The sequence below is a fragment of the Tenrec ecaudatus genome, chromosome 9 (assembly GCF_050624435.1).
Source record: "Tenrec ecaudatus isolate mTenEca1 chromosome 9, mTenEca1.hap1, whole genome shotgun sequence".
In the NCBI taxonomy this organism is placed as follows: domain Eukaryota; kingdom Metazoa; phylum Chordata; class Mammalia; order Afrosoricida; family Tenrecidae; genus Tenrec; species Tenrec ecaudatus.
In genome coordinates, this window is record NC_134538.1 from 76166013 (window position 1) to 76179207 (window position 13195).

A 13195-nucleotide genomic window follows, 5' to 3' on the forward strand; every position below is an offset into this window, starting at 1 on the left:
TTCCTGTAAATCATACAGACTGGACATAGTTGTAACTTTTAAGAGACATACTTGTTAATTCATACACCCCTTTTATTTTAGGGCTAGTCTTCATTGATTATCTTTTCTTGAGTGTGGACTATACATTTTTTTCCTTCTTAAGTCCAATAGTATTACAATTACTGTACGTGGACAATGGTGCAATTAATAAGCTATTTTTGTAGACAGAAAATTTGTGAAATTCACATTCAAATGGAGAAAATGAATTCCTTTCTTCAAAGTTTATTTAAGTAGTCCACATGCATGTTTAGATCAAGGACTGATTAGAGATTTGGGAAATTTTATACCTAGAATTTAACAATATTCTTTCTTTTTGATTCTCTCCTTTCTTACTTTCCAGTTTTCATCATTGCCCCAGACTCCTTTTCCTTTTTTAAATTTTGCATGAGTGCTTCTTTCTAAAGAAGTTTTAGAATGGTGCCAGCAGGTCCCTCACCTCAGGCTAAAGGATTTATTTTTAAAACCAGAAAATCACCTCATTGTACTTATTTCTTCCATATGTGGAAATGCTCCACTATCTACTTGTCAATCTCCTGTGCCTTATGGTAATAGTTTTTAAATATTTTGCCAAGAGTTTACAGTTATGATCTACAAGCGGCTTTGCCCATTAGGAATCACTTAGGTGTCATGGAAAGCAGAATGAAACATAACCTATTTTATCTTTTAAGTTATCTAGTGCCGCAGTAACAGAAACACCAGAAGTGGATGTGTAAACAAACAGAATTTTATTCTCCTACAGTCGAAGGGCCCAGATTTCAAAATCAGGGAGCCATCTCTAAGGGAAGACTGTGGGGTTTTTTAGTGGCTCTGTGTAAGTAAGATTCTTGTCTCATTTTAGCATCTGTGGGTCAGGCAACCTTTGGAGATATCTACCTGCCCTGATATTAATCTTCTCCTCAATCAAGGACGCTCTCAGCAGAGTGACTCTGGGTTCAAAGGACATGCTTTGTTCCTGGCTCTTCTTTGCTTGGTGGTAGTAGGAACTTCTGATCTCTGCTTCTTGTTTAATCTCAAAAGAAATTGACCCAACATATAACCTAACCTGGAAAATTATACCCTGACTCATGAAAATAACTGCCATTAATCCTGCTTCTTTAAGACCAGAGAGGTTTGGACTGACAACATATAGTAGAATTATATCAGACAAAATGGAGAAAGATTAGTTATATGGAGAATCACTACCTTGCCAAATTGACACATATTTTTGTGGGCCATGCTTTAATCTATAATAGTATCTTACAACCACATTTATTGAGGTTGATCTCTAATGAATAAATGAGATAATTTTAAAGATTCATTTGCTTTTTTATTGTCTCTTTTACTCATGGACATTTCCTCAGAGTAGACTTTGATTTTGAACTACTGTATCTTTTGTGATTATTTTGCTTTGTTTGCTCATCTTCTGGGGCAACAAGGAAGATACAGCTTGTCCAATTTAAGTGTTCAGTGACATTCTTCTGGAAACGATGGCCTTACCATTGTTCTAGAGTTTAGTTAAAACAATCTCTGTAGTCCCTTGGTAGGGGATGAAGGAAGCATAGCAAATCTATGGTCATTGGTCATCATTTCTAAAGGAAGTCAATTTTCTTAAACTTGTTTAGCAAAATGCTTAAATACATATTTTGCTAGTTTTCAGAGTACTGTGCTGGAGTAGAGAAAACACGGTCTTCAAAAGTTGTTTTTTTTTAAAGAGTTCATTGTGTGTGTGTGTGTCTTTCAACAACAATTTATGATTAGCCCTCAAGTTTGGGGAGATAACTCCATTAAATGGTTATCACTTGGTCCTTTCCTGTGGTTGCAGAAATGTGAGGCCTGAGGCTGAGTCATCTGAAATCTGGACTACATAAAATGTTCACGATGACTTCTTAAATGAAACTCACTAAGGGCTGTCCAGCAGAGTGAGCGTTGAATAAAGAATACCAAAGAAGAACCAAGGCACCTGAATCATGGTGCTGGCAAAGAAGATTTGAAACACTATGTCCTGCGAAAGGGACAAATCAATCTGTCTTTGAAGAGGTACAACCAGAGTGCTCCTTAGAAGCTATGATGATGAGACTTTATCTTACATGCTTTGCCATGTTGCTCGGAGGGATAGCTCTGGAGTAGGACATCATACTCGGCCAAGTGGAAGGGCAGCAAAACAAGAGGAAAACCCTTTAAGGAGACGGATTAACGCAGAGGCTGCAACAATGAGCTGGAGCATAGGAACAATTGCGAGGAAGGCACAGGACAGCACGGTGTTTCCTTCCGCTGTGCACAGGGTGGCTCTGGGCCAGAACCAGCTCATGGACACCTGGTCACAGCCAGAGTGCCTGCACGTGGCTTCCCCCATGCCACTTGGAATTCTCACAAGGCGGGGACTGAGTGAGCTCCTAAAGAGAGTGTTTGAGCAAATTAAGAACTTCATCCTGTGGTTTGTACTGACTCGCCCCCTCCATCTCTTATTGATCAAAGCAGTACCTGTGCCTTAACCTTTTGAGTTCAGTCACAAAGTAATGTTACATGCCTGCACACAGACAGGATCAAAATGATAGTATCTCGTGTGTTCCATTATTTGAACTAATTTCATTATTTTTCACCAGCCCTATTTTTCCGGAGGTTATCAACACTGTCTGTGAATGTGACACATTCCCATGCCCTGCATGTACGGGACTATAAATTAGATTTTCTCCAGTGGGTAACCTTCTTCTCCTGCGCTTTCCTCTTACAGTTTGCGGTTGCCTGTAGATTGGGACTTGTGCCTAAGTTCTCCAATTGCTCATGGAATTATTGAGGTGGCTTACATGAGACCTCTTAACTGAGTGTTAAGGAAGGCAATTCCCATTGCAAGCGAGCCTTCAACTTCACTGAGAAGCATTCAATTAGATGGAAAACAGATGCTTATTTTTGTCATATAGACCTCAATGCAGGTTATGTGGTAATTACTGCGAAGAGCAGGATAACAATTTATGTAATCAGTAGGACCCTATAATTACTAATGCATAATTTCTAAACAGCATTTAGCAAAATGAGGCCCAGGCACACACTTTGTAATGAAAAAGATGTGTTTGACACCACACTAAATTAAATTAAAAATTTGCATATTTCCTTCCAGGAAATGCACTAGCCTCATCTGCTCTATTTTGCTTGACTAAACCCTGTCTACTTCTAGCTCTATTCTCATGGAAATGCTGGATCACAACGATGGCCCAGGGGGACACAGGAAGGAGCACTGGAGAAAGTGGTCCTTCTTTCTCTGTTGTCTAGAGTGATCCAGAGGCAAACTAAGAGATAAGTTGCATGGTTCACCCAGGCCACTTGGTCATAAAGTCACTTATTTTAGACTATAAGTGTTGGCAATGAATATGAACATTATCTGTACCATCTCTTTATTAAAGATGAGAAAACTAAGGTGCAGAAAAGTGGTATGATGCACGTGTAACCCCATCAGCTACTTGGAGGTAGGGGCAAGGAAGCATTCACCCAGTCAGCCCCCTAGTTCTATATGAAATCATTCTATCATCCTGGTCAGATCAGTGTTAAATAAACCACATCTTAAACTAGCTACAGAGGTGTTGTGCATTTGTGTAGTACATATCTTAAAATTTACATATACCTTCACTGTGATTGTAGATTTTTAATTTCCCAGATGATTCATAGATTCACGGTATCTTCTGGAAACATTTTAAGTTCTGCACATGTATTTTAAAATATTTTTATTGTTGTATACTTCACATATTATGCAATTTAACCATTCAGTCATAGAAAGATTAGTATAATCATCACCACAACCAACTCCAGAACATTTTCTTCTCATACTTGTTGTTAGCTCTCCATTTTCCCCATCTTTCCCTGCCAGGCCCCTAGGCAATTATAATCCAGTTACTGTCTCAATAGATTTATCTATTCTGGATTTCATTTACAGAATATCATAGAAAACACAAACAGGAAGCACATAAACCGAAAACTCAGCAATGAACATATGAAGAAATGCTCACAATCACTAGCCATCTGGAACATACAAACCCAAACAATGAAGAGTGCCACCATACACTGACAATGACAGCTAAGTCAAACAACAACAATAGCAAAATCAACAACAACAATGAACTGAAAACAACAAATGCTGGAGAGGCTGCAGAAAGATTGGAATGCTCATACACTGAAGGTGGGACTATAAATGAGTCCAATGATGATGTGGTGTTACCACCAAAAAACTGCCAATAGTAATTCCATATGACCCAGCAATCCCTCTGCTGGATATATACCCTGAAGAAGTAAAAGGCAGGTAACCCGCAGACAGATGCATATCCATGTTCATTGAAGCATTGTTCATGATCACAAGAAGATGGAAACAAGCTAAACACCTGTCAGTTGAAGAATGCATAAAGAAACTCTGGTATACACACAGAATGGAATACTATGCATCCCTAAAAACAATGAAAAAATCTGGAAACACTTCCTGGAATGGATGAACATGAAAAAATATGCTGAGTGAAATCACTCAATGATAAAAGGACAATTGATGTAAAGGGAAAAAATACCAGACAAGCAAGATAAAGACTTTCATGTTGAATGGAAGACTTTGGAGGTTGCGGAGAAGGGGTGGGGGGCTATGGGTGGGGCAGAAAGGGGATGCAAAGAAAGGAAGAGAAAGAAATGGGCTAGCTGGTGAATCCTTGCTAATCATACTCGAGGAAGGAGAGTGGCCATGCTAACAGAGAGAGAGAGCATTGTAATGTCAGTTATGGCTGACGTAATTAGGTTAACGTGTAGTTGGCTTAAACCTTATCATTTGATCTTCCCTTTGACCCATTTTAAAGCTGTAGCATTGTCTTTCTTTTTAATTGAGGTTTTTCTATGTTTTGTCTTGTCACTGTTGTTGTTTGTTGCTTCTTGCTTGTCTTTTGCATGATTTCCCATCTACGGAATTCAGGGTAGGTAGATCTATGGAGACAGTAACTGGATTGATTGCCTAGGGGGACAGGGGAGGATGGGGAACCGGGGAGCTGATAACAATGAGTAGGAGATGACAAAATGCTGAAATTCATTGTCATAATGATTTCGCAAAACTTCTTAATATAACTAAATGATTAAATTTTAAGGTGTGTGAAGTAAATACCAATAAAACTATTTTTTAAACAAAGAAATATTAGTACTAGTCAGGTGCCTTCTCTTTTTGCAAGATGGATGAAAACTGAGTACCGTCCTGCATTCTTACCTGTGGCTCCGGCAGTCATGTCAGGAGAGTGTCCTGTATCTTCTTCAAAACTCTGGACCTGAGGCATCAAAATGCATTCAACTCATTAGGGAAAATTCCACAATTAATCACTTCATTTATTCAATACATGTATATTGAGTGGTCACTGGGTACTGCTAACCAGGTAAGCATAATTTTCTGACCTTACTACAAGGAGGTGACATCTATGAGTTGTCATGATGTCAAATTGGTAGGAGCAGAGGCTCTTCCTGGGAGATATTACTCTCTCCTAAAGTCTCCTAATTTTCTTCTAAAACACAGGAGATTTTTTAGCAAAAATTAAATAACTGTTCAGTTGTAAGTTCATTTCTCTGAAGGATTTAGTTATTACCTGCTACGTTTATGGAGAGTCCCTCAGATAATTCGTAAGTCAGTTGCTACATTGGGCTTAGGTTTGGTTAAAGCTAATTAAATTTCCAAATTGATAGAATAGAATTTCACTTTCAGATTATTATTGGAAATAATTACTCTGCTAATGAGCATAAGATTGTTGTGAAAACAAACTAATATCTATTTTAAAATCACCATACCTACTTACTATAGAAACTTGAATTAATAGGAAATTGGAAAAGATAGTTCTTATTACTATTTTAGGCATTTTGTGGGAAAATTTTCTTTTTAATATTTTATTCTGAATGCATTATATGGCCAATTTTCCCCCCACAAACAATAGGCCATATCTTGAAAGTACATTAGATTACTCACCAATTGTTTTACTTTTAGAATGCTCTTTATATTTTCAAGTAAAACTAATAATGAGATGAATATCTATAAATATATGTAAGTGTATACCATATTATTTCTTTGGGATTAATATTTGAATATCAAGAAAATCAGAAGACATTAATATTTTAAACACTTTGGTACATATGACCAAAAATCATCATTAACTCTCGAATAAACTGAAGACACTAAGGTATACCTCAACAATGAAAAAGAAATATTTATTCTCTTTTCTTAAAGAAGTTACTGCATCTTTATGATTAATTAAACATGCATTTAAGCACTCTGTTTGATTGGCGTTGGTTAACACATACTCCAGTGTGCATAGTAAAAATTTTAAAGCATAATAAAGAATTATTCTTCTGTGAACCCTACTTTAACAAAAAATCCACTTAGTGGAAAGTGAATTACTTATTTCTCGATTGAAAAACAGAATACAAAATTCCAACAATCAAAATGGAAGCCAGGTGTATAACTTAGCTGTTTCATCTGAGCCAATTTACTAATTTTTTTTTAAATCTAGAAACTCGTGAATATAAAGAACTTTTCTACATTGAGTTTATAGTTACACAAGTTCCATAAATTTTAAATTTAGCCCATATGTGTGGAAAATTTTAAAAGACTCAGTTCAATTTTGGGTAAAAGTAAACACAAACATGTGTTGATTTTTGCATTAAAATCTATGTACAATTTTGTTGGAAACATCATTCTGAATACTGAGCCAACTATTGCCAAATTCTGTCTTTAGTAGGACTTTAGGGAAAGCATTGTAGATTGATTTGGAGGCAAAATTTGGCCAACCATATTTGATATTTTGATAGCTAGATATTTAAGCACATTAACTTGTGTTTTAAATGCCATGAAAATCTGCCAACTTCACACATATTTTTCATTTCTTATAATTGGATTTTTAGATTTTCCATTGAAAAATAAATATTAAATCTGGCATTAGCATCTTATAAAACACAATCAAACCCAAGTTTCATTGACTCCTCCATTGGTACTGAATCAAGCAAATATTTTTCCCTAGGTTGTGATGAAGATGTAATATTTTAAATAGACATTTTTTTATAAAAGCAAAATCCAAGTAGTGAGTTTCTTTCATACCATTTTAGATTATTCCTCCCTTAGACACACACATGAAACAAAACCACGAAAGGAACGCCAGGCACAAAGTTGACTATGAAGTCCAACAGGATAGTCTGGTCTCTAAAACCATGAAAGCCACCGCTGGACTAAATCAATATTACCCAAACCTCTTGAAGCGAATTGGCTCAAAGACCAACTACTTACAGAGGGCTTACTATGTGCCAAAGGGGTTTGTGAGCTTTTTTCTTTCATTTTGATGTATGAGTGTGTCCTTCCTTTCACATATGTGTGTTCTCAGGACTAATTATCATGAATATATGTTTTATATAGTAACTGGCATTTGTAATAACATTTGAAACTACTATGGGTCAAGAATATGTTGAATTTGGTGTTTATCCCTATTCCCAGTACTCTCACCTTGGGAGGTATACCTCGGACACATGGCAGGTTTGGTTCCAGACCACTTCAATAAAGAGAAAATCTCAAAAAAGTGAACCACATGCAATCTTTGAGTTCCTTGTGCACACAAAGCTACGTTTGCTGGATACTGTAGTCCGTTGAGTGTGCACCAGCATGCTGGAAAGGTCTCAATCACTGTGAGAGCTCTCCAAATGTGACCCAGGGTCATGGGCTCTTGCTGGTAGAGAATGGTGCAGGTACACTTGCTTGATGCAGCATTCCCACACCCCTTAAGTTGATATAAAATGTAATTTCTGTGAAGGGCAATCAACAAAGTACAATAAAATGAGGTAGCCAAGAGAGGCCTTTTTTTTTTTTTTTTCTGTCTCTCAGTCTGGTTTGAGGTAGAAGAAACTTTGGGAAGAGAATGGCCTAGAGAGTCTTAGAAACAAGCTGGACTTGGCAAAAGGTCTTGTTTGAGTCCTGTGCAATATAGCAGTCTAATGAATAACACATGGATTTGAAATCCTTGATTATGATTTTACTCTTGATTCGGTGACACACGAACCTTTTGGTAAATGCCACTAAATATGGAAGGGCGCAACAGCAGCAACAACCATGGAAATATATGTATCGTTATGCATGTATATTTATGTGTGTGTGTATGTATATGTGGTGTAATGGTTATGCATTGGGCTGAGATCTGTGTGGTCAGCAGTTTGAAACCACCAGCAGCTCCATGGGAGAAAGACCAGTCTTTCTACTCCTGCAAATAGTTACAGGCTTGGAAACCCACGGCCACTACTGTAAGTCAGCACTGACTCCATGGCAGTCATTTGAGAGTGATCACTCTCTCTCTCTCTAAATATATATCTATGTATCTATATCTATATCTATGTCTATATCCATATCTATATCCATATCCATATCCATATCCATATCCATGTCCATGTCCATGTCCATGTCCATGTCCATGTCCATGTCCATGTCTATGTCTATGTCTATGTCTATGTCTATATCTATATCTATACTTATATCTATATATATCGATATATAGATATATCGATATAGATATGTAGATATATATAGATATGTACACACACACATTTTAAGCAGGTGTAGCTATTCAAATGTAGAATAAAACAGACGGCACAAACGTGATACTTCAACATAGCAGAACTCCTCACAGGACTTGTTTTCAGAGTTTGAAGGCTTTTGAGACTGTAGTTTTGTGAGACAAACTCAGTCAACCGGCATACTATCATTCATAAATCTGTGTTGTGTATGCTCGTTTTGTGCATAGCATTCAGGGGGTTGAAAGTTTTTGAGTGGCTATATAAAATCCAACAGTCATTTTTTGATCTGGAGGAGAAGAAACCAAACTACAGGACGGTCTATCTAGGGACCATGGTCTCATCTGCATGGATCTGATCAGGGCCACAATATGGGGATCTGAATGGATGGGAGAGAAGTGTGGAGCAGGCCTCAAATTCTTACAAGATACAGATGTATTGGACCAGTTGAGATGAAAGGATTATCTAAGATTGTTCTTGTGGATACTCCATTAACCTGAAGGTAAACCTAACTGCGGAGGTCACCTTTCAGCTAAATTATCTATCGGCTTACAAAATATAAAGACTCTTTCCAAGGAGTACTGTGTCCCTTAAAAAAAAGGAACTGGTAATAATTGTACAATACTTCTTGACATAATTGAACTATTGATGAGTATGATATGAGGTTTGGGTGCCAATAAAAATGTGAGAAAAAAAGAAGAAAGGAAGCATTTAAAAAAAAATCTAGACAAGGACCTAGTGAACAACCAGTACTCCCAAGCAAAGATGGAAGAGTCCATGGTCAGGGGAACCAGATCCCTGAACATGAAATAGCCAGAATTAATGTAAGCTGACACATCTAACAAAAATATAGCATTTGTCGATGAATAATTGGGGTAGTAACTGTTAAATGGGAAGCTAATTTGCGCTATAAACTGTCTCAAAAGTACAATCAAACATTATTATTTTTTTTAAAGGATGAGTTGTGGATTAGTTTATGAGCAGGAAAAAGCAAAGGCTGCTTTCATATCAATTTCCAGTTGGAGAGGCTAGAATGACCTTAAATGTCTGACACAAAACAAGACTCAGAGGATACGAAGAGAAAATGAGGGGGAGTTCAAAGGTCAAGTGGTGAAAGGAAGTGTGGAAGGCAAGGGGGGGCCTTGGTGCGGGTCACGTCCGTTAGAAGACAACACTTACCTCTTCCATTTCAAAGGAGTCCAGGCCTTCACCTGCACGATGAGACAAGTTTCTGACTCTGTCAGTCTGTGTCAGTTTCTCTTTTTGAGGTCTGTCCTTGACTGGCTCATCAGACACACTGGAAGTTCGAGTGTTCTGGGCCAGCCTTGATGAGAGACGCCATCGCTTGTGTAGAAGAGGTTGGGGTGGACGACAAGGGAGTGAGTCACCACAGGCTTGGAGAGACCCGTGCTCACTCAGAGGAGGGGAACGGCTTTGGTTATGACTGTCTGCTATCCCTAGCAACTCTGTTCTGGATTCCCCTGTTTTCATAGATGGGATAAAAATGTCATTCTTCATTTTCCCTGTCTCCAGGGCTTCTGGGCTACAATCCCTCCTTGTGCTCTTTCTTGAAGCTCTCTTTAAAAGTTCGCCCATTCTTGTTGGATGCTCTTTGGCCTCATTCGCTGAGATTTTCCCCACACTCGTCCCTTCATTTCTCTGCTCAGCATTGTTCTGTAGGATGTTAACATCATTCAGTAGAGATGAGAAGGCATTGGTCACGTGATCCAGGATTTCCAGTTGTCTAAAACGTCCTGAAGAAAGACAAGAATCACAAAAGTCTTAGATGGGCTCTTTTCAGTTAAAAGGCATTCATGTAAACAAATCTGAAAAAGGTGCATTCACATGTGTGCTTTGTAAATAGGAAAGATTTTAAGCTTCTGAAACTCAGATGTTCTCAGTATATATGACTGATATCATGGTGATGATTTCACCACAGAATGATCTATCACTGTGCCATGGGAAAGACATATGTCCTCGTGTTATAAATATATATAGCCACATAGGTTCATATCTGCTTACAATTTTTATTATAGTTAGTCTGAAAAAGCTATGGGTGTTGGTCAAACTACACACACACATAGATATATGTGTGAAACTAAATGTAAAACAGTAAACCCAATTCTCTCGTGGGTATCTAAAGTATTCTTTTACAGCTTTATAGTATAGATGACCTGTTCAGTGTCTCCATCATGTCCACCTGTTATCTGACAGTGGGGAAAGACCATGGATCCCAATCCAGTCTATTCACCATTTACTGCAATATGACTGCATGGACATTGAATAAACGGATCTTAGACCCGTGGCAGTTGCACAGTGAACGATAAGCTTCTTCATCTGGAAAATGATAGTATTACAGAGCCTATGCATTTCCCACATCTTTTGTGCACATGATCTCAAACCAATTCTTTGCCATATAAGCTTTTCTGGATAATTTAGCTTCCATTATTTAGGTAACACATCAGTACTGACTTATGTGCAATGAGAGAGACCAAATGCATCAAGGGTCAATTTGGGATCACATGAACAGTTTGAGAGAAATATGGTGAAAATATTTTTTTGTCATCTCAAGGGAATAACACTATGGTAGTAAAACAAACAAACAAACAAACAAACAAATAAAACTTTGTTCTACTGCACAGCTGCCTCTCAACCCAGTGATGGAAAATGTGGTAGTTATATAATTGTCAATTTACGGATTAAGCGTGTAGGGGTGGAGTCTAACCTGTCAATCAGGTCATAGTCAATGAGGCTTCTGTGTGGGCATAGCCTTCCCCTAAGGATTCTGGGAATTCTGGTATTTCCTCCTTGGAGGTGAAAGACTCTCTGCTCAAACCCTGGGAGACATAGCAGCTGACAAGACACATGGACCCACCCTGATGCACTCCTGGGTGCTGGAGAAGCCATGCAGAGACCCCTGCCAGTGCTGAGATGTTTCCAATGCCACTGGATCCAAAGACTTCCTAACCACTGGCCTGTGATTTTCTACATTTGGCATCATGGCATGTGTTTTTGTGAGACTGAAGAGGACCTTATAGATTAGTATCAGACATATGGGCTAATATTGGGCTTATGGACTTGATCTGGACTGGGCTGGGATGTTTTCTCAATGTTCAATTGTTCTTGTATATAAATCTCTCTCTTAAAAACATATGTGGGTCCATGGATTTCTTTCTCTAGTCTACCAGACTAACACAGCAAGTTTTCTTTTCTCAGCGATGGTCAAGGACCACAGAGGGGGTAAGGATGTTGTCTGCTCATCTGTTTTTTGTACCATCATAGCACTGATGGTACAACACAACTGATGCTTGCTATTCCTGCACATGAGGTAGAAAGTGTTAGCTACTATTCTTTCTTCTAGTCCCCATACGTGATAGATTTCTCACAGTACACTGCAATGTTCCTTCAAGACTTTAGTCTTGAATGTTTTCAGAAGAATTCTGATTATATCTTTCCCCTAAATTCAGATAAGGTTGAAAATACGTTTATCTAGGAAGCCAGGGGCTACAATTGAATTACAATTCATTTTTATGATTGCCTTATAGCCATTCCACTGCATATTTTTATACTTAGAAAACCTATAAATTTAATTGACTCAGTCAATTGAAAGAACAAAATACCCGGAAATGTTGGAGGAATGTTTTCTTTCTGTTTTGCCTTTGGGTAGATTGAACAATGGGCCAATTGATTTTCTTACTCCCAGTTTCAACATTTTGTATTGACTTTGAATAATTCATAATTAATTTTCCACTCTCTCTTTTGAAAAGCCAACTGTTTTCATTATAGTTTGTTTCATACTTGACTTCCTTAGCTTGAATCAAAAAGTACATAGGTAAATATTGAGTGAGACTAGTTACTGCTCACTATCAGCACAAGGTAAGTTGTTCAGTTTGTTGTAGGATGATGGCTTCTATGCTGCTATGATACTGGAAACTACACCACCAGTATTGGAAACACTAGCAGGGTTACATGTTGTGGTCAGGATTCAAAGGTGCTTTCCCACTAAGGCAGACTAGATATAAGGACCAGGCAATCCACTTCAGAAAAAAACTGACCACTGAAAATCTTCTGACTAGCAGTGGAACATTATCTGATATATTGCAAATCTGAGTCCCTCAGGTTAGGTGCATTCAAAATGCAACAGAGGAGGAGCTGCTTCCTTATAGTCGAGGGAGTCAACCTTAATGTATGGATGGATCTTTATGTTCTGAGGGTATATGATTCAAAATAAGAACAAAGAGCTGCAAACATTCATTGATCATTGAAATGTGATATATATGAAGCATAAATGTAAAATAATTGGAAGTTGTCAAAAATGAATCCAAATGCATAAAGATCATGAGTGAGCTGAAATAGACAGGCACTGGCCATTTTGAATCAGATAATCATAAGGTCTACTATGCTGGGAATTACGCATTCAAAATGAATGGAATATCATTCATTGTTAAAAATAACATTTCAAGATCTTTTCTGAAATACAGTGCTGGCAATCATAAGATAATATCCATAAGCCTCCAGGAAGACAAGTCACTTTGATGATTATTTAAATCTAACCACCAACTAATGCCAAAGATGAGGAAATTAAAGACTTCTGACTAACTTCTGTAATCTGAAATTGCTCAAACATGTGCTC

At 37.8% G+C, this 13195-nt stretch overlaps 1 protein-coding gene across 1 annotated transcript in view; it reads right to left on the reverse strand.

The window, feature by feature from the left end:
• The window catches only part of ITPRID1 (ITPR interacting domain containing 1), a 113848-nt gene that overhangs the window by 71248 nt on the left and 29405 nt on the right, over positions 1-13195 (reverse strand). The window contains exons 5-6 of the mRNA XM_075557324.1: positions 9742-10316; positions 5240-5297 (exon numbers count right to left, since the gene is read on the reverse strand). Coding sequence (XP_075413439.1) covers positions 5240-5297; positions 9742-10316 — 633 coding nt within the window. The remainder of the gene's footprint in view (positions 1-5239; positions 5298-9741; positions 10317-13195) is intronic.